The sequence below is a fragment of the Archocentrus centrarchus genome, chromosome 14 (genome assembly GCF_007364275.1).
Source record: "Archocentrus centrarchus isolate MPI-CPG fArcCen1 chromosome 14, fArcCen1, whole genome shotgun sequence".
Taxonomy (NCBI): domain Eukaryota; kingdom Metazoa; phylum Chordata; class Actinopteri; order Cichliformes; family Cichlidae; genus Archocentrus; species Archocentrus centrarchus.
Genome location: NC_044359.1, coordinates 33,124,395 through 33,146,015, shown reverse-complemented (window position 1 = coordinate 33,146,015; position 21,621 = coordinate 33,124,395). Strand labels below are relative to the sequence as shown.

At 40.4% G+C, this 21,621-nt stretch overlaps 2 protein-coding genes across 2 annotated transcripts; both read left to right on the top strand.

Annotated features, from left to right (window-relative positions):
• The first annotated feature begins 1,829 nt into the window (after nucleotides 1-1,829).
• ei24 (EI24 autophagy associated transmembrane protein) lies at nucleotides 1,830-12,669 on the top strand. The gene is given in 12 exon segments (XM_030747175.1): nucleotides 1,830-1,959; nucleotides 3,050-3,186; nucleotides 5,727-5,872; nucleotides 6,404-6,464; nucleotides 6,614-6,680; nucleotides 6,766-6,890; nucleotides 8,877-8,996; nucleotides 9,315-9,426; nucleotides 9,511-9,622; nucleotides 11,181-11,255; nucleotides 11,338-11,468; nucleotides 11,471-12,669. Coding segments are annotated over 11 exon segments (1,050 nt in total). The 5' UTR covers nucleotides 1,830-1,959; nucleotides 3,050-3,144; the 3' UTR covers nucleotides 11,530-12,669.
• Nucleotides 12,670-14,373: 1,704 nt separating this feature from the next.
• Nucleotides 14,374-21,490, top strand: stt3a (STT3 oligosaccharyltransferase complex catalytic subunit A). The gene is made up of 18 exons (XM_030746283.1): nucleotides 14,374-14,456; nucleotides 15,199-15,319; nucleotides 15,434-15,494; nucleotides 15,584-15,705; nucleotides 15,827-15,972; nucleotides 16,334-16,424; nucleotides 16,614-16,720; nucleotides 16,806-16,970; nucleotides 17,117-17,297; nucleotides 17,408-17,563; nucleotides 17,667-17,758; nucleotides 17,966-18,121; nucleotides 19,441-19,629; nucleotides 19,761-19,877; nucleotides 19,954-20,056; nucleotides 20,251-20,439; nucleotides 20,589-20,704; nucleotides 21,120-21,490. The coding sequence occupies exons 2-18, from the start codon at nucleotides 15,232-15,234 to the stop codon at nucleotides 21,156-21,158; spliced, it is 2,118 nt and encodes a 705-aa protein (XP_030602143.1). The 5' UTR covers nucleotides 14,374-14,456; nucleotides 15,199-15,231; the 3' UTR covers nucleotides 21,159-21,490.
• Nucleotides 21,491-21,621: the final 131 nt, after the last annotated feature.

Below are 21,621 nucleotides of genomic sequence, written 5' to 3'. Positions count from 1 at the left end.
GTTAAGTTCAAAAGACTGAGGAGCACAAGAAGCACTCGTGAATCTGCCATTGCAATTGTTGTTCATCTATTAGCACATGTGCAGAAAACTGTGGCGGTCACAACCATAGTCCGCATGTGCAAGTGCCCCCGCTTCCAAAAAGCATCGTTTTCGTCCGTTTACATGGAGACAGAGCCTAGAGCGTTTCAGAAATGCTCCACTCTGGAGGCCGTTTCCAAAAAGTATCGTTTTCACTCCGTTCTCGTGTAAACGGGAGGTTGAAATGCATCAAAATGACACAGTTTCCACTGGAAATGTTTTTTTAGGAAAGTATCCTTTAGGAAAGTATACACTGGATTCATTTATTAAGAGAGAGAAGATAATGTCTCCTCACAGTTCATATCGTCGCCCTCTTAAAATTATAGTGCAAGTCATTTTTTTTTAACAAAATTTTATTTTGCCTAAATCATCATGTTTTCAATGTTTGGTTCAGTTTTTTGTCTTTTCTGAAGAACCTGAAAAAAAATGACTATTTTAAGAGGGTGACGATATGTGATACACTGTCCCACAATCATTAAAAACAAACAACATGACTGACAAGTGGAGCAGTTACTCATTAATGCACTTTTCATTTTAAGCAACAGGCTATATTAAACCCACAGGTGAACTATGAACTTTTAGGATTAAAATAGCTTCTTATCGAGTTGTTATAAAAAAAAAAAACATAAAAAAAATATGTTAATATGTTTATATTAAAAAAAAGAAGAAGCTCTTATGCACTATAATAAAATAATCAAAGGGAATTTAAATTGCTTTTGTTATGGTTGTTGCTGTATTGCTAGTCTTTTGGACTATTTGACTGCAACTCCCTTCTATTGCTTCCCCTTCCCTGAAGTTCCCAGTAGTTCACCAACAAACACTCTGCAGGTATTAACGACCTGTAAGTTTGTATCATAGACCAGAGGTTCAGAGCCAGCTTGCACCTTCTTTGTTCCACTGTGGTTTCCTCATTTCAATTTAAAAAGCATTAATAGGTGCTGTTCTAAAAGCCTTGGCAGCTATTACAAAGGTTTAAGCCGCACCACATCCAGCTTCTTTAGAACAGAGCAAGCTGCTGACACAATCAACCCAGAACCTCATTAATGTTCCTTTATCTGCTCTTCAGTCAGTTCCTACCTGATACTGCATAACACTGTCTCTGCATGAAGTCTCTCCATGTCGACCTCCCTTCAAACATTCATCCAGAAATTTGAATATGTTAACTCTTTCATTGTTATATAGCCTTAGGCCCAGCTGTGTTGCTTTCTTCTAACACAACATACTTTGCATTTGAAATTTAAATATTCTATTTTTCTTACCACACTTGTCACTTTACTTTCTACCAGCTCCAACTGCATAGGTATATGTTCCAAATTTATTTCCATATTGTACCATCACGAGCAGATACAGCAAAAATAATTTCCCACTTATAACATTATCTAACACAGTTTAAAGTGGGCATTTTTTGGTTTCTGTCAGACAGGCTGTATTATTTATTTCCAATATTTATGAAATGATGCTGGCTATTCTACCTGAACACAACTAAAAGTGGTTTTGTTAGCTAAAGCTAGCCAAATAATAATATAAAAATAATATAAAAGAAAACTTTCTTCTCCCACCAGCAATATACAGACATCAGAGATGAAAATAAAATCACTGCATCTTTAATAGCATATTATTACATATTAAAATGCGTAATACAATAATATAAACACGGACAATTTGCCCCTTAGCATTTCAATGTTCTTATTCCATTTTCTTCTTTCGTCTTCCAATATTGAGGACTACACTTCCCATGCTCCTTAGAGGGCGGAGCTTGCGCAATACATTTTCTACGGCCCTAGCTGCTGGCAGTGTCTGGGTGCTGTTTGTTGTGTTTACATTAAGGGGGCGAAAGAACGATTTTATTAAGTTATTACAACACCGAGTCTGTCGCATGAGGTAAGCACGGGACCTTTATTAATGCATGCAGTGTCTCCCAGTTACTTGCTTTTATAGACGCTATCAGGACGAAAAAGACTACAGTTAAATTAGTTGTTGAGCGTTAACATTTAGCTAGCAACACAAACAGACAAGCTAGTAGAACACTAAAGAAACCAGCGAAAGTCGTAGATTACAGGGTCACATGCATCGTGTTGACCACTCTACATGAGAACATATCAGTTTCAGAAGACTTTTAGGCAGACCAGATAGAGCCAGCTAAACCTGACTGTGTGCAGTCATCTGTTTGTGCTAACCCACTGAGTCAGCTTGCTAGCGTTGAGGAAAAACAGTATCGCCTGGAGACAATAGCTTGACAAACGCTTCACTTTCTTCTTGAAACAAAGGAGGGGGCATCGCTGCTGTATAACTTTACCCTGCAACAAATAAGACGATAGCCGCGTTTATGAAACACATACAAACTTTGCTTTCCTAAGTTCACTTAGCAAGCTATAATCCTGATAGACTCAGTTTTATTCAGAATTTATTAAGTTGAATCTCTTTAACATGAATCTCATTTGGTATTCTGTTGTAGCACATGTTTACTATCTCAACAAGAACAAAGTAAATAAACTACAAGTATGTTAGAAAGAGCGACTCATTTATATTTTTGTCAAATGTGAGTGGCAATGGGATGTTTTTAAAACAAAGATTTACATCATCAGCTTGGGAGACGGTTAAAAGGGCTACCAAATATCTTAACACAGGGAAAAATTGCCAAACTGTTTATTGTTGAACCTTTTTAGTACTAGAAGGCTTTTTCAATTTATGTGAAACACTTAACTGTGCTTCTATGTAAAATGAGAGCACTGCCATACTGGAAGTTTTATTCTTATCTATGCACATGGAAAACTACCAGGTTTAGGAAGATTACTGTTTGTAAAAGACAAATAAAAAAACTTTTATTCAAAGAGCTGATTTATTAAAGAGGTAAAAGCAATAAATGTTATGTGAAAATTCAGAAAATAGGCATATGCATTTCAGAGGTTTAAAGTGCTCTATCCTGTAGCCCCAGCCCTCATTTTCTTTCCTTGTTTTTGGTTTGTTGCAGGTTACTGGGTGAGCCCCTCCCTGCCATGAGAGCGGACCACCAGGTCACCAGCCCCCCCTCCTTCTGCAGTTGATGGATCTGCAGCTGGTGCAGAGATGACAGACAGCGTCAGGGCCTTCCTCCGCGATGTTGCGACGGTCAGCAGGCACAAACACACTGCACTCACAAATAATCTGTGACATGATGTCCAAGTATGTAGTGTACAATGGACCCATTCAGCCTTGTTGGTAGAAATGGTAGAGAGACATCTGCAAGTTTGTTTGTGTAGCTGAGCAGTTTGAAGATCGTAATTCTGATTAAGTAAACTTAATACAGATAGCATGTTCCAGATATTTAGTGTCAGGGTATTAGGTGATAAAGTCCTGCTAGAAACAAGTCTTGAAGCTCGGCAGCCATCTTGAAACAAGTCCAAACGCTTATTTTGAAGCATCTTTCTAGAATAGAATAGAATGCTTTTATTTGTCATTATACAAAAAGTACAATGAGATTGAAGGGCCACTCCACACTGTAGAAAGTCTGCACATAAATATATATATAAAATAAAAATAGAATGTATAAAAAAATAAAATAAATAGACACATACATGATGTTCAGTGGGTGAGTATTGCACTTTAGTGAATGAATATTACACATTATAGGAGTGATAGATATTGTTCACTACAAATAATATAAATATTGCACCAAGATGCGATTATTGCACAGTTAGACTGGGTGAGTGTGGGAATTCAGGGTGGTTATTGCTTTGGTGAAGAAACTGTTCTGGAGTCTGTTTGTTCTGGCTTTGTTACACCTGTAGCACCTGCCAGAGGGCAGCAGGTCAAACAGTTCAAAGCCAGGGTGTGAACTGTCCTCAATGATGTTTTTGGCTCTGCTGAGGCAGCGGGAGGTGTAGATGTCCATCAGAGAGAGCCATAACTTTAATTTCAGTGGTCACTGGGACAGAAGAAAAATGCATGTATAGAATTGCAAGTCATATCCAATAAAAAACATTTCACATGTTTGGAAACTTTGCTCCATAATAAGGTTTAAAAAGCTTTTTGACACTCAAGTTATACTTTTGGATATACAACAGTCTCACAATATTATGGCTTCAGTAACAGCCCAATCCAGAGCTGACATGAACAGCTTCTCTGCTCTGAACAAATGCCATGCTGATTCACAGTATGGATTCAGTAAACCAAGAAATAGTTAAACATTCCTACATCTTATTATGCTAACAAGTAGAGAGCGGTGCCACCATGCAGCAGACACTGTCTTGAACCTCTGCTGTAACCATACATCTTTGCAACAACATGATTGCTTTCTGTTTCAGCTGTTGGTTCATTGTTTGGGAGCACAGGCAGGACAACAGCTATGGGTTAGCATAGATTTAGCATATGTTTAGGGTTCTTTGAGTCATTCATCATTTATCTGTTTCTGGCTATGCTCAAAACCAAAAGGTACAGAACACAATAAAAGTAACATTTGCACAATATACTTTCCAGTAATATGAAAATCTGGAAGTAAAAAATAACCAATGATTTTTGCTGCAGGCTCTTACAGTATAAATCATTGGTATGTGTGGCTGCTATTTAAGCCTGTAATGTTAAATATTTGTTATTTGGTGCACAGAAATAGTCAACAGAAATTACTGAAGTTTAATGGCATAAGAAGAGCAGACTTAATTAGACAAAACCTCTGAATACACAATAATGTTTGTGTACTTTTCTCCAGTGGGGTGTATTACAAAGCAGGTTCAACATAGCCAGGCTTTTTTTGGGTTAGTTGGCTTGACAAAACCTAAAACCCCAGTGGGGGTTCAGGACAGAGTGGATCAGTGGAGTAGGCAGTGCTTAAATCAGGATATCATCAGCTCAGCCATGGAAATCCATGTGATGAAGCTCCTGGTGCTGATGCTAATCCCAGAGGAGGTTGAAGCTCTGCAATTATTGATTCAGAAGAGCATTGGTGACTTTTATGCACCATGTACCTCAGCATTCAGCAACCCTGCTCTTTAACTTTGCATAGGCTGTCACTTTGTGGCTGAGTTGCTGTGATTCCTAAACACTTCCACTTTGCAATAGTACCACTTACAGTGTAACATCTTGGAGGGAAGAAATGTTACAAACTGACTTGTTGGTGGCACCCTGTTACTATACCTTACTCAAATTCAGTGAGTTCTTTAGAACGACCCATTCTTGCACAAATATTTGTAAAGGCAGACTCCATGGCTTAGGTGCTTGATTTTATGCATCTGTGGCAATGAGACTGAAAGCACATGAATTCAAAGATCACGAGGTGTGGCCCAATACATTTATCTATATAGTGTGTTCAAATTCCAGCGACTATGCATCGCACCGTTTGCACTCCTGTAACTTTACAGCTGGGCTTCAGTCGTGGTGTTGGTACGGTGTGGTTTAACAGGTTGCATATATGAAACATAATCCTCCAGCAGATGCGTTTGTTTTTTGTTTGTTTTCTCATTTATTACTTTGAACTTGTGCACCGTCAGCTTGAATGTGACCTGATTGTACTTCAAGAGCCTCCAGAGATAATGTTTGTCTTTGAAATAAATTCAGATGCTGTTTACTGACTTCATGGAGACCATTCAGCATTCCACTACAGAGGTAATTTTAGACATTTAGAAACAAACACATCATCTGTGTTCTCTCCGTCTCTCTTTGTATTGGCTCTGCAGGGGATCAAGGACTCCATATTGGGGATTGGAACAATCTCCAAGCTGGATGCTCGTATCCAGCAGAAAAGGGAAGAGCAGCGGAGGAGAAGGGCCAGTGGGGCCCTGGCACAGAGACGGGCACAGAGTGAGGAGCGCAAACCGGACAAGTAGGTGCCAGAACACAGCTGTCGCTAATGTCACTAATTTTCTTACTCATCCATAGTCAGATGTTAGCATAGATTCTTTTTTAAATATGTCCAATAGTCAGTTTGACTGAATTTTCTCATATATTTAAAGAAAATCCTTGTGAAATGTTCCTTTTTAGTAGAACTAATTTTGCTCCATTTCCTCAAGCTGCACTAATCAAATGTCTTATTGATAGATTTTTCTGTAAATGCAACTAAAGAGCAGAACTTGCTGAACTTGTGAAAAAGAATTGTTTGTTTTCATGTCTCTAATACTAATACAAGTAAATTTAATAAACATGTAAATTGAAACATGTTATCTAATTGGGGCCATCTTGGAGCTATGTTCTATCTCCTCATTTAAAAAAAACAATAGACCTTCCAAGTGTTACAAGGACTACAACATGCTGACAGTTTCCTTGAGTTTGTTTGCCTCTGGAGAAGTTAAGAGAAGTAAAAAAAAAAAAAAAAAAGCAAAACTAAAATGTTAGTGTTACTCATTTTCTCTTTTAGTGAGCCCAAAGTAGCCAGCAGGATTTTTCAGTGCTGTGCCTGGAATGGAGGAGTGTTCTGGGTAAGCTTAAAACCATCTGTTACTGCCTCAGATGTGAAATATCAATATCTATTAAAGTGTCAAAGCCGAATACCAGAGTGTGAAAACCCCCACTGTGCAGGGAAGCATGCGTTAAAGAATAACATTATTAGTTCTCTGTCTCTTTCCAGCTCAGTCTGTTTCTCTTTTACCGGGTGTTTATCCCACTGCTGCAGGCTCTCACAGCAAAAATCATTGGTATGTATGGCTGCTGCTCAATCTGGACCAGGCTTTCTGGCATGTCACAGGAACCAGTTTGTCAACAAAGCTGTTTTTGCTTCAGGTGACCCCTCCCTCCATGGCAGTGTGTGGTCCTGGTTAGAATTCATCCTGACCTCTGTCTTCAGCGCTCTCTGGGTCCTTCCCTTGTTTGTCCTCAGCAAGATAGTCAACGCCATCTGGTTCCAGGTCAGGCCCTGCTTTAATATCAAGGAGCCATGCATTGTTCATAAGATGATAAAGTTTGTGTCCTCTTCAAGAGTCAGAGATTGATTACTTTTGGAGTATGAGTTCCTGCAGTAGTATTCCCTTTGGATAGATAAAACCAAAGTAGAGATGTTTGGCCAAAAAGTGATACAGTTTCAAAATTATATCTTGGTACTTGGAAGCCGGTAATCAAGCAGTAATGCTTTAATGGTTGAAAAGTGAATCCTCAGCTAAGAATGACTGGATTGCCATAGTGAGCAATACTCAAGAAATGGAGAGAATTACCTTTTCTTTGAAATTAAGGGATGATCCATTTACAAAAAAATTGGGAGAAATGGGTGCATTATGTAAGCTAGTGATATATCCTTAGTGTTTTTTTTTAACATTATAATCAGAGGAAAAAATTAATCAGGAAACAGAAATAATTTATTAATTAATCTAGGTGCTACCTGAGGAGAAAAAGCAAAATAGTATCATCCTATCCCAACAAGACCAAACCACTGACTGGTTTATGCTAGTGTCCCACAGCTTAAAAATGGACTTTAATGAACCCGAGACCAGAAGTAGCACACACAGCACACCATACTGCTGAGCATCAGAGGGGACTACTGACTCATCATCAGGTGTGGTCTCCGTACATAGAAGCAGATAAATCAGGGAAAGAGTCTCCAGAGTGCTCACCATTTCAGCTTCTGTTAAATACAACAGCAAAACCTAGTGGTACCTGTGTAACATGATCAGGTCTAGCTGAATAGGTCTCCAGTTGTGACTACCACACTAACAACAGAAAACCTACATTAATATAGGTTAATGTAATCACCCTGCTTCCACAAGAGAAGAGTAATCACTTCAAACACCCTCCTTCTTGCTGAAGGAACAAGCACCGTGCAACACACTGCCAAAGAAATGGCCCACTGTCACTGCCTGCAGCTCTCATCACAGTCTCATACTCCTGACTCTGATGAGCAAGTGGAAACCAGCTGTGCTCAATCACATGCTGCAGAGCTGCAAAAAGGAGAAGGGCGGTACATGAAGAGACAAGAGAGTGTGGAGGAATACACAGCAACAGCAAGCACAGCATTACAGGATGGAACATAATATTATTAAAAGATTCAGTCAATTAAATCAGAAATAGGCAAGGTGGACAATCAATATGAAATCAGCAATCTTTAGAGTGATCTTTAGATCATTATGCAGCACATTAAAAACATTTTGTGTGGTGGAAATTATTTCACAGGATCGTTTCTGATAACAGCTGTCAGTGAACACAGACTGACGCTTCATACTCAAGATTATCACGCAAAGAAAAAAACTTTGCATGGATAGAACTAAACAAGATGTATGAATATTGCTGCTCCTGAGGCAAAGTGGAAAAACGTTCTGTGGTCTGACCAATCAAGTTATTATTATGAGTGCTATTTGAAAGCCAGCATCTGTGATGGTGAGTGCATAGTGCACACAGCATCTATAACCTGCACATCTGTGAGGACCCCACGAGTGTTCATCTTCTGGAGCAACATATACTGCCGTCAGGATGACAGAAGGCCTGGCTTTTATTTTTTTTTTTTTTTTAAGCAAGATCATACCAAACCACATTCTGCTTTACAGAATTCTGCAGAAAAAGAGTCAAGCCGCTAAACTGCATTATCAGGCAGAAAATATGACAGAAGAGGTCCTGGACTGTTGAGAGGCTGATACTCAATAATAAGGACTGGAAAACATTTCCTTTTGAATCTTCAGCAGTTTGTGTTCTTAGCTGGTAAACATGTCCCTGTGCTAAGATTTGTATTTTTTCCAGCCTGTTGCTGGCAACATTGATTAAGAATAATCCATCCATACAGTTCAAAATTTGATTTGTTGTACAATTTTCAATTAAATATTGGGTTTAAATCATTTACACAGTAAAATGCAGCTATGTGCAGTTTGTCTGCAGTGACACTGATATCTTTGTGGTGTTCTCTGTTACAGGATATAGCTGACCTTGCATTTGAAGTGTCTGGCTGTAAAGCTCAGCCATTCCCCAGCGTCAGTAAGATCATCGCAGACATGCTTTTTAACCTCCTCCTCCAGGCACTCTTCCTCATTCAGGTACATTATGGCACACCGATCTCTGCATCCCTGTCTGTGCTTCTCAATTAATCAGGACTGTAACATCGGCAAATATTCAAAATAAAAAGAGCTTGATGGTTTTCCACTTGGCAGAGTTGATTTAGAATCTGGTAGCAAGTTTTCGTGTTAGGGGTTTCAGAAAGTTTCTTTTTTCACCACAACTTGATCTAAGATAAAACACAAATAACACACACCGCTCCTCTTTAAACTAAGTAAATTACTTAGAAGAAAACTGCTGTCTCAGTGCACTGTGGTAAATCTGATTGTGTTGGTGTGTGTATTTTTGTGGTACTCCAGGGTATGATTGTTAGCCTCTTCCCCATCGATGCCATTGGACAGATGGTTAGCCTCCTCCACATGTCTCTGCTCTACTCCCTGTACTGCTTTGAGTATCGCTGGTTCAACCATGGTGAGGTCCTCGTCAGCTTCTGTACAAACACAGAGTCATCTGGACTGAATGTGAATCTCTAAAAGCTTTTTGTGTTTGTTAAAGGCATCGAGATGCACCAGCGGCTGTCCAACATTGAGAGGAACTGGCCATATTACTTTGGCTTTGGTTTACCCATGGCTCTGCTGACCGCCATGCCCTCCTCCTACATTATCAGGTTAACACTGCTTATTATTCATAGCAAAAATAACCAGCAGCTTCTTTGATGTAAACATTAGTTTGGCACATTTGTGTGATTATTATTAAAAGAATGATTTTATTTGTGAGGTCCATTTCCAGTCACTGATGGTTTTTTTGTTTTTTTTTTTAACACCTTATTGTCATAAAAACGGTGGTCAAGTTTAAGTACATTACATACTATATATTTAAACTACATTATTTGTGTTTAAGAGATGGCGGAAAACGCAACTGGTAGTAAATTTTGTGCCAGCGCCCTCAGTATTAAATAAATAATAACAGTTTTTTGTTCAGAACAGAGGAGGCCAAGCTTGAACTTAAGCTTGTCTCAAGAAACATCCCGTGACCAGTGTGATGATGTTAACTGAGGCTTCATTGGTATTATTTTAGGACATCACCGTGCTGCTGTTTTCACCACAGGGTGACCATATTAGACAAATTGGTGGAGTGCAAATACAAGCTACGGCCAGCAAGCTTGGTTAAAAACTGTGTTCATAACATTTTCATATAATTCCATTAAAAATAATTCACAACACATGAACAAACACGGTCAAGAGGCCCAGTTTGGTGACTTCAGTTTTCAGAATTGAGGCAAACAGCTGCTGGCTGCAGCTACTGTCAGAGAGGCCATGCTTCTAACTTTTAAGCCTTCACAATTTACAAATGGTAGTCCGTCCATCCATCCGTCCGTCCATCCATCCATCCATTCATTCTCTTCTGCTTATCCTGTTCAGGTCATGCTCACATTCACATCTATGGGCAGTTTAGAATCACCAGTTAACCTAACCGCAGTAACTGCATGTCTTTAAACTGTGGGAGGGACCCAGAGTACCCAGAGAAAACCCATGCAGTCATGGAGAGAACATGGAGACTCCACACAGAAAGGTCTGGGGCCTTCTACCTGTGAGGCAACAGTGGTAGTTACAATAAAAAAAACAAAAAACATTTGTTATTCCAGCCTCTAAACATGCATTTTAAAATGGGAGTCTGTAGGGATAGACTCGCTTTGTCAGTTCAAGTGACCATTAGAGGAACACAGTGCACCCTCCACCGGCTTCATCTTTCAGCCCCAGATATTGCTACTTGTCATACCTCAATACAGTTATGAAATAGATTCAAATACCATATGCACAGCTTAGTTAATACAGTAAGGTGAATATCATGAGGTTTTAGAATTACAATTAAATCTATCAATTCACATACAGAATAAATACTAAAATATAGGCTTCTGACTATATGTGGTGTATTTGCAGCAGTGTTTATTAATGTGTGCTGCCTGTTTTAAATCAACAAATACACATAAAAGCTAAATACAAACAGTTAATTCTGTCTGGTAATCTGCAATATGCACTTTTCACTGCCCCATTAATGAAGAAAATGAGCTGCAGATTGTTTATTAATAAAAAGAGATGCTTTTTTAACCATAAAATGGGCTTTGCCCTCCACCCGGTCAGGTTGAGAAAGTACTTAAAGTAAAAACTTTATAAACTGTTTGGATTGATTTTGACTGTTAATTTTTATCTTTGTTTTCTTTGCAGCGGTTGCTTGTTTTCCATCCTTTTCCCCCTGTTCATCATCAGTGCTAATGAGGCAAAGACACCAACAAAGCTGTAGTGAGTACCCAACACACGCTGTAGGAAAAATACGTAGAAGGAAAAATTTCACAAGTCACTGATGATTTTTCTGCTCTTCCAGCCACTTCCAGCTGCGTCTCTTCTCCCTGGTTGTGCTGATCAGCAACAAGCTTTTCCACAAGACTGTCCACCTGCAGTCATCGCTGACGTCATCCACCTCATCAGAGAGGCTGTCGACGCCCCACACCTCCCCGGCCCGCCAGAGGCTGCTGCCCACCCAGTGAAGGAGACGGGAAAGCCGTCCTACAAGTGAGAAAGTGATTCTTCCAGAAGGATTGCCCTTAATGAAGACGATATGCGGTTCAGGACAAAGGATTTACATGTTTTTGTGTCTCTGCCCCCTCAGTTACTCATTTTTATCCTCCTTTTCAGTGTGACACAAAAATCGACTGACCTGTGCCTCACACTCAAAACACTTTAAATACTGAGATCTTTACTTCTTTTCTTTGAATTTTCTTTCTTTCTTTGTATAATGTGCCATTTGAGTGACCCTCCTTTTAATAAATTACAGCACAAGAGATCACATAGTTTTGTTTTAAGCAAACATGACTAAAGAAGGGTGTTTTTCTCTATGAACGGGCTTGTTTGTGTTCAGAAGCAAAGCACAGTTATGTTCTCTTAAAGTCACATCCCTCCCTCACAGATCAAATGCACATGGATGTGTTTCTCTGTCAAATTCTGCTGTTCCCACAGTCCCACTTGCAACCTTGTACAATTGTGAAGGGAGGCTTTTTAGTTTCCAATAGAGTACACGCATCATTTCTGGAGCTGCTATTAAAAGAACTGGTAACCTTTCGTAACGGAAACCAAATCACAAAGTCACTCTTGTGTATTGACAAAACTGTTGCTTGGTGTCCCATCCCGAATGAAAATCTAGATTCTGCTAATGTTACAGTGCACACGGTGACACCAGCAAAACAAAAGCTGCGTTAGAACTTTCAGTGTGTTCATAAGTGAGATGACACTGCCAAACTGCTACATCTTTAACTTTACTTTTACCACTTCAACGCTAAGCTCTGTCACAAAGAAGACGTCATGTAGCTCATAGCTTTATAGCAGACGGGTGATCAGCCTCGACTCGCTTGCTCTAGTGCCCCCCCACCTTTCAGAGAGCTGATGCAAATATAACTGATCCCCAAAGATCATTGGCTGTTTGGTTATTTTGTGCTGTATATAATGTTAATACCTCCTGAATGTTCAGTCGGAAGCCCAGCACCACACAGCGACCCCTGACCTTTGTCTCACCATAGCTCATGGATGTGGAGAGGGGCCATGATTTTAAACAGTGTGCAATTATTGTAAGAAGAGCATAGTGTTTGTGCAGATGGATATTTGTGAGTGAGGTTTTGTAAAAGTAATACTTCTAATTTGAATAAAATTGGTCAGTATTCAACATTTGAGCTCTGTGTCTCTCTGATTTATGTTTCTCTGGGACATTTTGATCTCAGCTGTGCGAAGATAAGGATGGAGAAATTATTTCCCTAAGACCTGACTTGAGACCAATTGATAGATTTGTTTTTTTTTTTATTTGCATTTTTGGCCACAGCAGTGGAGGGAGACCGGAAATGGGGAAAGATACAGGAGAAGACGCGGGCAAATTGGCGACAGGCCGGGACTCAAATCCGCGCTACCAGCACCGCAATGCAGCATATATACATGGTCGCCGGCTTCACCACTAAGCCACCTGGGCGCCTTTATTTTTATTTTTTGCCAGATGCCCTTCCTGAGGCACCCCTCAAGGAGTTTGCATCTCCACCCTGGGCAGAATGGACGATCTTTTACTTGTTAGGCAAACGTGTTAACTGCTACACTGGGAATAAGATGCATTTTGTTTTTCCCAAAGTTGTGAAATTGTTAGAGCAGTTAAAATTAAACTCAACAAACTTATAACAAATAAATAAGAAGAATGTTAAACACCCCAGTAAAATATAACACAAAGCAAATATCTTCTTCTTTCAGCTGCTCCCTTTAGGGGTCTCTGCACACCCTATCTCTAGCATCTTCTGTCACACCAGCCCACTGCATGTCCTCTTCCACTACAGCCATGAACCTTCTCTGTGGTCTTCCTCTTTTCCTCCTGCTTGGCAGCTCCATCTTCAACGTCCTTTCTCCAGTATATCCACTGTCTATCCTCTACACATGTCCAAACCATCTCAGCCTCACTTCTCTGACTTTGAGTGCTCATACTGAGTAGAAAAGCGCTATATAAGAACTAGTCCATTTACCATTTATCTCCAAATTCCTCAGTCTGTACTGTCCCTCTGATGTACTCATTTCTAACCCTGTCCATCCTGGTAACATCTTCAACTCTGGCACCTCCAGCTCGGCCTCCTGTTTTTTTGTCAGTGTCACTGTCTCCAAAGCAAACATCACAGCAGGTCTCACTAACATTTTATAAACCTTCCCTTTCACTCATGCTGGTATCCTGTCAGCCTCATACTGCCTCAAACTCATCTCAACCCACTCCACACTACCTGCACTGATTTCTTCACCTCTTGTGCACTGTCCATTGCTTTGGGTGGTTGATCCCAGGTATTTAAACTCATCTACCTTCACTGCCTCTGCTTTTTGCAGCTTCATCTTTTCACCTGCCTCTGGTTTAAAGTAAATACAATAAAGTAGAATAGATATACATTTATACTTAAATTATAAATTGTCAGTGTAGTTAATAGTTACTAAGTAATACTGGTATTTGTCTTTGGCAAAAAGTAGTGACCACATCCTTTTTTTCCTACTTCAACTTTACTGATAACAAAAATACTAAAATATCTGTCAGATACCAGTATATCCTCAGCTATCAATTTAACTTTTCTGTGACCACTACAGAGTACACAAGGTCTCAGGAGGATATGAGCAAAAAGAGGAAACGGCGTGTCAGAGAATTACTGATGACATTAAAATATTATTTTAAAGTAAATTTATACACCAACGAAATGAGGTGACATTATTTTCAACCAGCAGGGGGCGACATGTATTCTTTCCTCACTAAGGACACGTCACTACACTACAGCGGCAAGGTAAAGGAAAAAATCTGAATGACAATCCAAAGAACCAATAAAATTTATGCGAGAAAAACGTTGCCTGACAGTCAGCCAATAACCACGCGATTTGTTGTAGTCGGGGCGGGATTAGCTCTCGCCGAAGGTTGTGTGTGAAAAGTGTGTAGCAGGAGCGGAGCGGGTGAGTGTCTGAAGCTTAGACTTTAAAAAGCGTTAGTCTTTCCAGGACTACCGGTTTATGTTGTATGTTGTTATAGGTGAAGGAGAAGCAAATATTTGTAAAAATATAAAGCAGAGAGCTGGTACGTGACTGTGATTTTCATTAAACAGCGGCTAGCAGGTTAGCTTCGCTAGCAACTAACACACTTTGAACTGTATGTAAGCCGGCCTGATGCTGACTAGCACCAAGATAGATGCTACTTAATCTACAGCTATCCCTGCATGCATTCTGAGTGTGCAGCTGTTAATACCTGCTTAAATAATATTAGCTGCCGTTCATTTGCTTGTGCTGTGATCTCGGTGAACTGTCAGCATGGGTTCTGATGGTGGTGCTGCCTTGAAAGGCAACATTAATGAGGAATCTGTGGAGCTGAGGTGTTTGATTTTACACTTCTTGTAATGCTTTTTTTAATGCAAATGTGAAATAGATAGACACGAATCCCTGCATAAGGCTTTCCAGAGTGACTACTTCCTGCTTTGTGACGCCACACGTTAGTGCGTGGCCTTATGTGGTTGGTCTGGACGTGGAAGTTGGCTCCTGACATCTGGAATACTGATTCTGTTTCCTGCTCACTTAAACCCTGACTTGGAAAAATATTCTGCAGGATTTTCATAAATGCATAAACTTATGTCAGTGTGGACTAAAAGTGCATGTGCAGTGGTTTTCTCTGAAGTGTTTACAGGACTTGTCTTCCTCCCATTAGGTAGTACGGTGAGCTGTCCCTAACCTCGCCAAGATGACCAAGCTGGGCTTCCTGCGTTTGTCCTATGAGAAGCAGGACACGCTGCTGAAGCTGCTCATCCTGTCTATGGCTGCTGTCCTTTGTGAGTCCTCTGCTCTCTGTGTACAACAGCATGGATTTCCTAAAGCTAGAAAACACACACAGCACAGTGATTTATTATTTTTTTTCCCCATGTGATTTTCTTCCCCCACCTCAGCATTCTCCACCAGACTCTTCTCCGTGTTGAGGTTTGAAAGTGTCATCCATGAGTTTGATCCGTAAGTACTATCCGTGTCATCATTCTTTACTGTAGTAGATTTTCCGCTTAAAGAGCCCTGTATCACCTTCGCCTTAATCTCACCTCCAGGTACTTCAACTACCGTACCACCCGCTTCTTGGCAGAAGAAGGATTTTATAAGTTTCATAACTGGTTTGATGACAGGGCATGGTATCCTCTGGGGAGGATCATTGGTGGCACCATTTATCCAGGTAGGACCATGAATTGTTGTGTGATTCTCCTGTCATGTCTTGAATTTGAGGTAGAGGTAGAACAGTTCAAGCATCAAGTGTGATGTCAGCAAATGATGGTCTCCTTGTTTTCTTTCACCAGGACTGATGATCACATCTGCTGTCCTGTACCACGTCCTACATTTTTTCCACATCACAATTGATATCCGTAATGTCTGTGTCTTCCTGGCTCCCCTGTTCTCCTCCTTCACTGCCATAGTCACATACCACTTAACCAAGGAGCTGAAGGTAAAAAAAAAAACACCCTATAACACAGACTCATTGTTCATTAAGAATTAGAGGAACACATTTGAGCGCTTTGAGTGCTCATACTGAGTAGAAAAGCGCTATATAAGAGCTAGTCCATTTACCATTTACCATTTACATTTTCTCCTGAATGCAATCTTCTTTGCAAGAAGTCATGTTAGTTCTTTTTGGTGCTGCCAGAATGACATCAGTGCAGTCAGTTGTCAGGGTTTGGTATTGGATACAGAGAGATGTTACTGTTATGTATCCTTCTTTGTTTGGTATAACTAAAGTGGACAATTTAAAAGACTTTTCCAGTCAGTATGAATGCAAGTTTTAGCTTGGTGTACCTTTGTCTCTTCAGGATGCAGGTGCTGGGCTCCTGGCAGCTGCCATGATTGCAGTGGTGCCTGGTTATATCTCTCGTTCTGTTGCTGGCTCCTATGATAACGAAGGTAACTGAGCTTCAGTGGCTACTCATTTGATCCAACAGACAACTGGCAGAAAATTAATCTGCAGCTATTTTCATAACTGATTTTTCCTTGGTAAACAATACCGGTCATTAAGCAAAGTAATTGCTTTAGCATTAGAGGATATATACCTAAAGTGCACGACAATATGATAAGAAAATCCTCCCTGCACAGGTATTGCCATCTTCTGCATGCTGTTGACCTACTACATGTGGATCAAGGCTGTGAAAACAGGCTCAGTGTATTGGTCGTCCATGTGCGCGCTGGCATACTTCTACATGGTGAGGAGATGTTAACGATCTGCATGTTGTACTGAATGAATTCAGAGGTGACTGAAGTCATGTAATGGTCTCTGTGTGGATTTAGGTTTCTTCCTGGGGTGGCTATGTGTTCCTGATCAACCTTATCCCCCTCCACGTCCTGGTGCTGATGCTCACAGGCCGATTCTCACACCGCATATATGTGGCTTACTGCACAGTCTACTGCCTGGGCACCATCCTCTCCATGCAGATCTCTTTTGTTGGTTTCCAGGTAAAAAGAACTGTCATCTTATTACCCAAGGCATCCTGCTTCCAGGACATTTTTAGATAAAGATTAAAAAGCAAGATGGAGAGAAGAGGTTTCACTGTGCTCTGTCACACTGTTCAGTTCCTCATCTCCTTTTTCTCATATACCAGCCGGTGCAGTCATCAGAGCACATGGCAGCCTTCGGCGTGTTTGGCCTGTGCCAGATCCATGCCTTTGTGGATTACCTTCGCAGCAAACTCAACGCCCAGCAATTTGAGGTGCTGTTCAAGAGTGTCATCTCTCTGGTGGGCTTCATCCTGCTGTCTGTAGGTGCTGTTCTCATGCTCACAGGTAAGAGGGTGGACAGCAGTAGAAAGTAATGAAATGTCCCACTCATTCCTTTATCACTTTTTTTTTTTTGGAAAAAGTTGACATGAACTTTTTTGATATGTTTCTGTCAGGTAAAATCTCTCCATGGACCGGCCGTTTCTACTCCCTGCTGGACCCCTCCTACGCCAAGAACAATATCCCCATCATTGCCTCTGTGTCTGAGCACCAGCCCACCACCTGGTCCTCATATTACTTTGACCTGCAGCTCCTGGTCTTCATGTTTCCAGGCAAGTGAGCAGAAGCAAAGGGTAGCACTGAGCTAATATTCTGTGATCACATTTAATCATAAATGATTATATTTAACTCCATATTGCCTTTCCTTTCTTACAGTTGGACTCTACTACTGTTTTAACAACCTGTCGGACGCCAGGATCTTCATCATCATGTACGGCGTCACCAGCATGTACTTCTCAGCTGTCATGGTACGTCTGGTCAAAATCTGATTATTTTATTTTTTACATACAGTACCAATCAAATGTTTGGATACACTCACCCATTCATATGAGTTGCTGAGTGTGTCCAAACCATTAAATGTAACTGAAGCAAACAGGAAATGATGTATCTAGGAGATTGGCTACGGACTGTCTGTGTCATATGTGTATTTACACAACTGTTTGTTCGTTCCTCAGGTGCGTCTGATGCTGGTACTGGCTCCAGTCATGTGCATCCTATCCGGCATCGGTGTGTCCCAAGTTTTAACCACTTACATGAAGAATTTGGACGTCAGCCGGCCAGACAAAAAGAGCAAGAAGCAGCAGGATTCCACCTACCCAATCAAAAATGAGGTAAGATGGCTGACAGGAAAAGCGTGCTGTTGGAAGGTGGTGACAGTGTGACATTTTTTGTCATGCTCATGGTGTAACATGAATGTCTGCATTCAGACAGGTTAAACCTGTAAAAATTAATTTAGTCAGGTAGAAGAACTACTGCCCATTTTAGATAATACCCCATAGTCAAGAACTCAGCTAAGTGTTGCTTATTCATTTTTTTGCTGTATAGACTTCTTTTTTCTTCTCTTCCTTTTTTTGTTTCTGGTGAAGAAATTTGGGTACATTTGTACTTTATATTTTATGCAACTTTAAACAGATACCCAACTACACTTCAAAGTGAATTATTGTATGTCCACAGTTAGATTTACAGAAAATTCTGAGATAAGTAAACGACTGTTCAGTGATAATGATCCATCGTGGTTTCGATGTTAATACTGCTTTTGTAGTGCAGCATTAAATTTACAGTATAGGCTACACCACAGTCTGACGTGCACCTGCCCAGAAATGTAACTACACACTGCATTTACAGAGACCTCAACAGCTGTGACAGGCCTGTTTGGTAGGAATATGCAGTGTGACCTCAGTATATTGAACAGCACAAGAATGACACCTCTGTAAAACAAAATGTAACAAGCTGTAAAGGTGTCTAGGGCATTCGTATTAATGTGATATTTTGTATCCTGTTTTATCTTGTTTTCATAGTGCTGAGAAAACGTGTATAGACTCAGTCTTCTCTCCTTCCTATGTCTCAGTAACAATAACTGTTGTTCAGGATTCATTAGCTCCAAATCAATATGAACCACTCAGTTTCACTTGGCGGAGCAATGCAGACACTCCAGCTCAAATTATTTTTGCAGCTACAGTGTTATTGTTGCCCACTACAGAAGGGATTCAACACAGTATTACAAATGACACTTTAGCAGGTCCACTTTATATGTTCTCTCTAAACTTTCACTTGAGCATTTAACTGTTTGTACCTTGGAGATTTAACTGTTCTGTAGATCAGATAAATTTCTTCTCCCATTTTTTTTATTTCACAGTCCCTCAAATTTGTCCCATGACCCTTTAAGGGGCCCAAAACCTGTTTTAAACTACCTGATTCTATGTAAAGTGGAGTTTACTGTAAAGTTGTTTTTTGGAGCAGTTGTATCTGTAACAGTAGTATTAATCTAATAATGTTTTATGTCAGCCACAGGAGCTGCAGCCCCTCTATTGATACTTTTGAGTACTTGAAGTACCTACAGCTAAAAATACTTAAGTACTTTTCTTGGAGTAGGCTTTTAAAATTCAGATGTAAAAACCTGATGATGGCATGTGTTGTGTATACCTACCAGGTTGCCAGTGGGATGATTCTGGTCATGGCTTTCTTCCTCATCACATACACCTTCCATTCCACCTGGGTGACGAGCGAAGCCTACTCCTCTCCATCGATTGTCCTGTCAGCCCGTGGAGGCGATGGCAGCCGCATCATCTTTGATGACTTCAGAGAAGCCTACTACTGGCTCCGCCACAACACTCCTGAGGTCAGTTGTCTCCACACACAGAAGAAAATGTTGCTCATTAAACTAGAGATTGTTGTTATGAATCATTGGTGGTCAGTCATTTGATCAGAAGGCTTCCATCCACATATCTGAGCTTTATTGTTCCCTTCCAGGATGCCAAAGTCATGTCATGGTGGGATTACGGCTATCAGATAACTGCCATGGCTAATCGAACCATTCTGGTGGACAACAACACATGGAACAACACACACATCTCCAGAGTTGGACAGGTGAACTGGGTGACCTCTAGGGTGGCATAGTCTATAAAATGCTGCTGTGCTTATTGTGCTGCTGTCTCTTTGGCAGGCCATGGCATCCACAGAGGAAAGGGCCTATGAGATTATGAGGGAGCTTGATGTCAGTTATGTTCTGGTCATCTTTGGAGGGCTGACGGGCTACTCCTCAGACGGTACACCCCCCAGATACTCTATAAACTGTATCAGTAAAGCACTTTGAACGTTGTGTTTTTAAGCTTCTACATAAGCATAATGGAATTTTAGGAGTTTTATTTTGCTCAACTTGCTAAACATTCATTACATGAACTAATGCATTACTGTTCAGATAGTTATGTGGATCTAATTGGTGCGTGTCTTTGCATGACAGACATCAATAAGTTTCTGTGGATGGTCCGTATTGGGGGAAGTACAGACACAGGCAAGCATATTAAGGAGCATGACTACTACACTCCCACCGGAGAGTTCAGGGTGGACCGCGAGGGCTCGCCAGTCCTGCTTAACTGCCTCATGTACAAGATGTGCTACTACCGCTTCGGCCAGGTCTACACAGAGGCCAGTGAGTACCACTACAGCCTAGTCTGATCCATTAATCGTTATACAGGAACCTCTTAAATTCCAACCAGAGGGGCGTGACTCAGAAATGCAAAAAGTGGCCAAGGTGAAGCTGATGGTTTTTCTGACTAACTCTGGTTCCCTCCTGTGCAGAGCGCCCACCTGGGTATGACAGAGTGAGAAATGCTGAGATTGGGAACAAAGACTTTGAACTGGATGTATTGGAGGAGGCCTACACAACAGAGCACTGGCTGGTTAGGATATACAAGGTAAACAAGCTAACTGTCTACTATAGTTTTGTATTTCTGGATTAGGTTTTCATTTGTTTTAAATTCGGTTTAATTCCAGTTCGTTTTCAGAGTGGGTTCAAACATTTTAGTGTGAACCTGCTTTGATATGAAAGGGTTTTTTTCAGAGGCAGATTTTTCAGAATAGATACTGGAATGTAAACAACACCTTTGACTGGTCACTTTTATATGGCCATCAGTTCATCTATAAAAGCTCTAAAGCTTCTTGATTAATGCAAATACTTGTTTCAGCTTTAACTGGAATGTATTTGAAATCACACTGAAAGATTAATCTGTGTTTGAGGATGTTTTCTTTTTCCTTCAGAGTTCACAGTGTAACATGAAATCAGTATTACAACAAATCATTCTAACATAGACTTGTTTTCCCATTCTTTAGGTGAAAGATCTGGACAATCGAGGTCTTTCAAGGACATAAAGTTTCCAGACAGCAGTGAAAACAGCCTTTAAGCGCACTGAACGCCTTCCTCTGTGGTCTGCAGATGAGTGGGAAAAAGAAAAAAAAAAGAGTACCTTTTTATATACCTTTTTGTTTCGGAGATGAAAATGGCATCAGATATTCCTCCTTTTTTTCTTTATGGATGATTTTCATTTTTTATTTTGTTTATAATGAAACATCTCGTCTGGGACCAGAGAGATGATGTCAAAACGTCCAGTCTGATGTAGGAAGCATATTTGCCAAGAAGTGGTCATTTGAGTGGTTGGGATTTTTACAATGGTCAATTAAAGTGGGATTAAATCTGATTAAAACTGAGTCCTTTTTTTTTCTTCCCTCTCTAAAATGCACTGTATAGGCTGATTTAATCTGGATAAGGCTCAGCTGTTGAGCTTCAAAGTTGCATCAGTTTTATTGGCTGTTCAGTCCTCTGCTTCTGATGCTT

What these genes read in the sequence shown, in the direction of transcription:
- stt3a (XM_030746283.1), top strand. Translation starts at nt 15,232, where the DNA reads ATGACCAAGCTGGGCTTCCTGCGTTTGTCCTATGAGAAGCAGGACACG. An exon ending in TGGTGGCACCATTTATCCAG is followed by an intron (nt 15,706 to 15,826) that starts GTAGGACCATGA and finishes TTCTTTCACCAG; the next exon opens with GACTGATGATCACATCTGCT. An exon ending in TCTCTTTTGTTGGTTTCCAG is followed by an intron (nt 16,971 to 17,116) that starts GTAAAAAGAACT and finishes CTCATATACCAG; the next exon opens with CCGGTGCAGTCATCAGAGCA.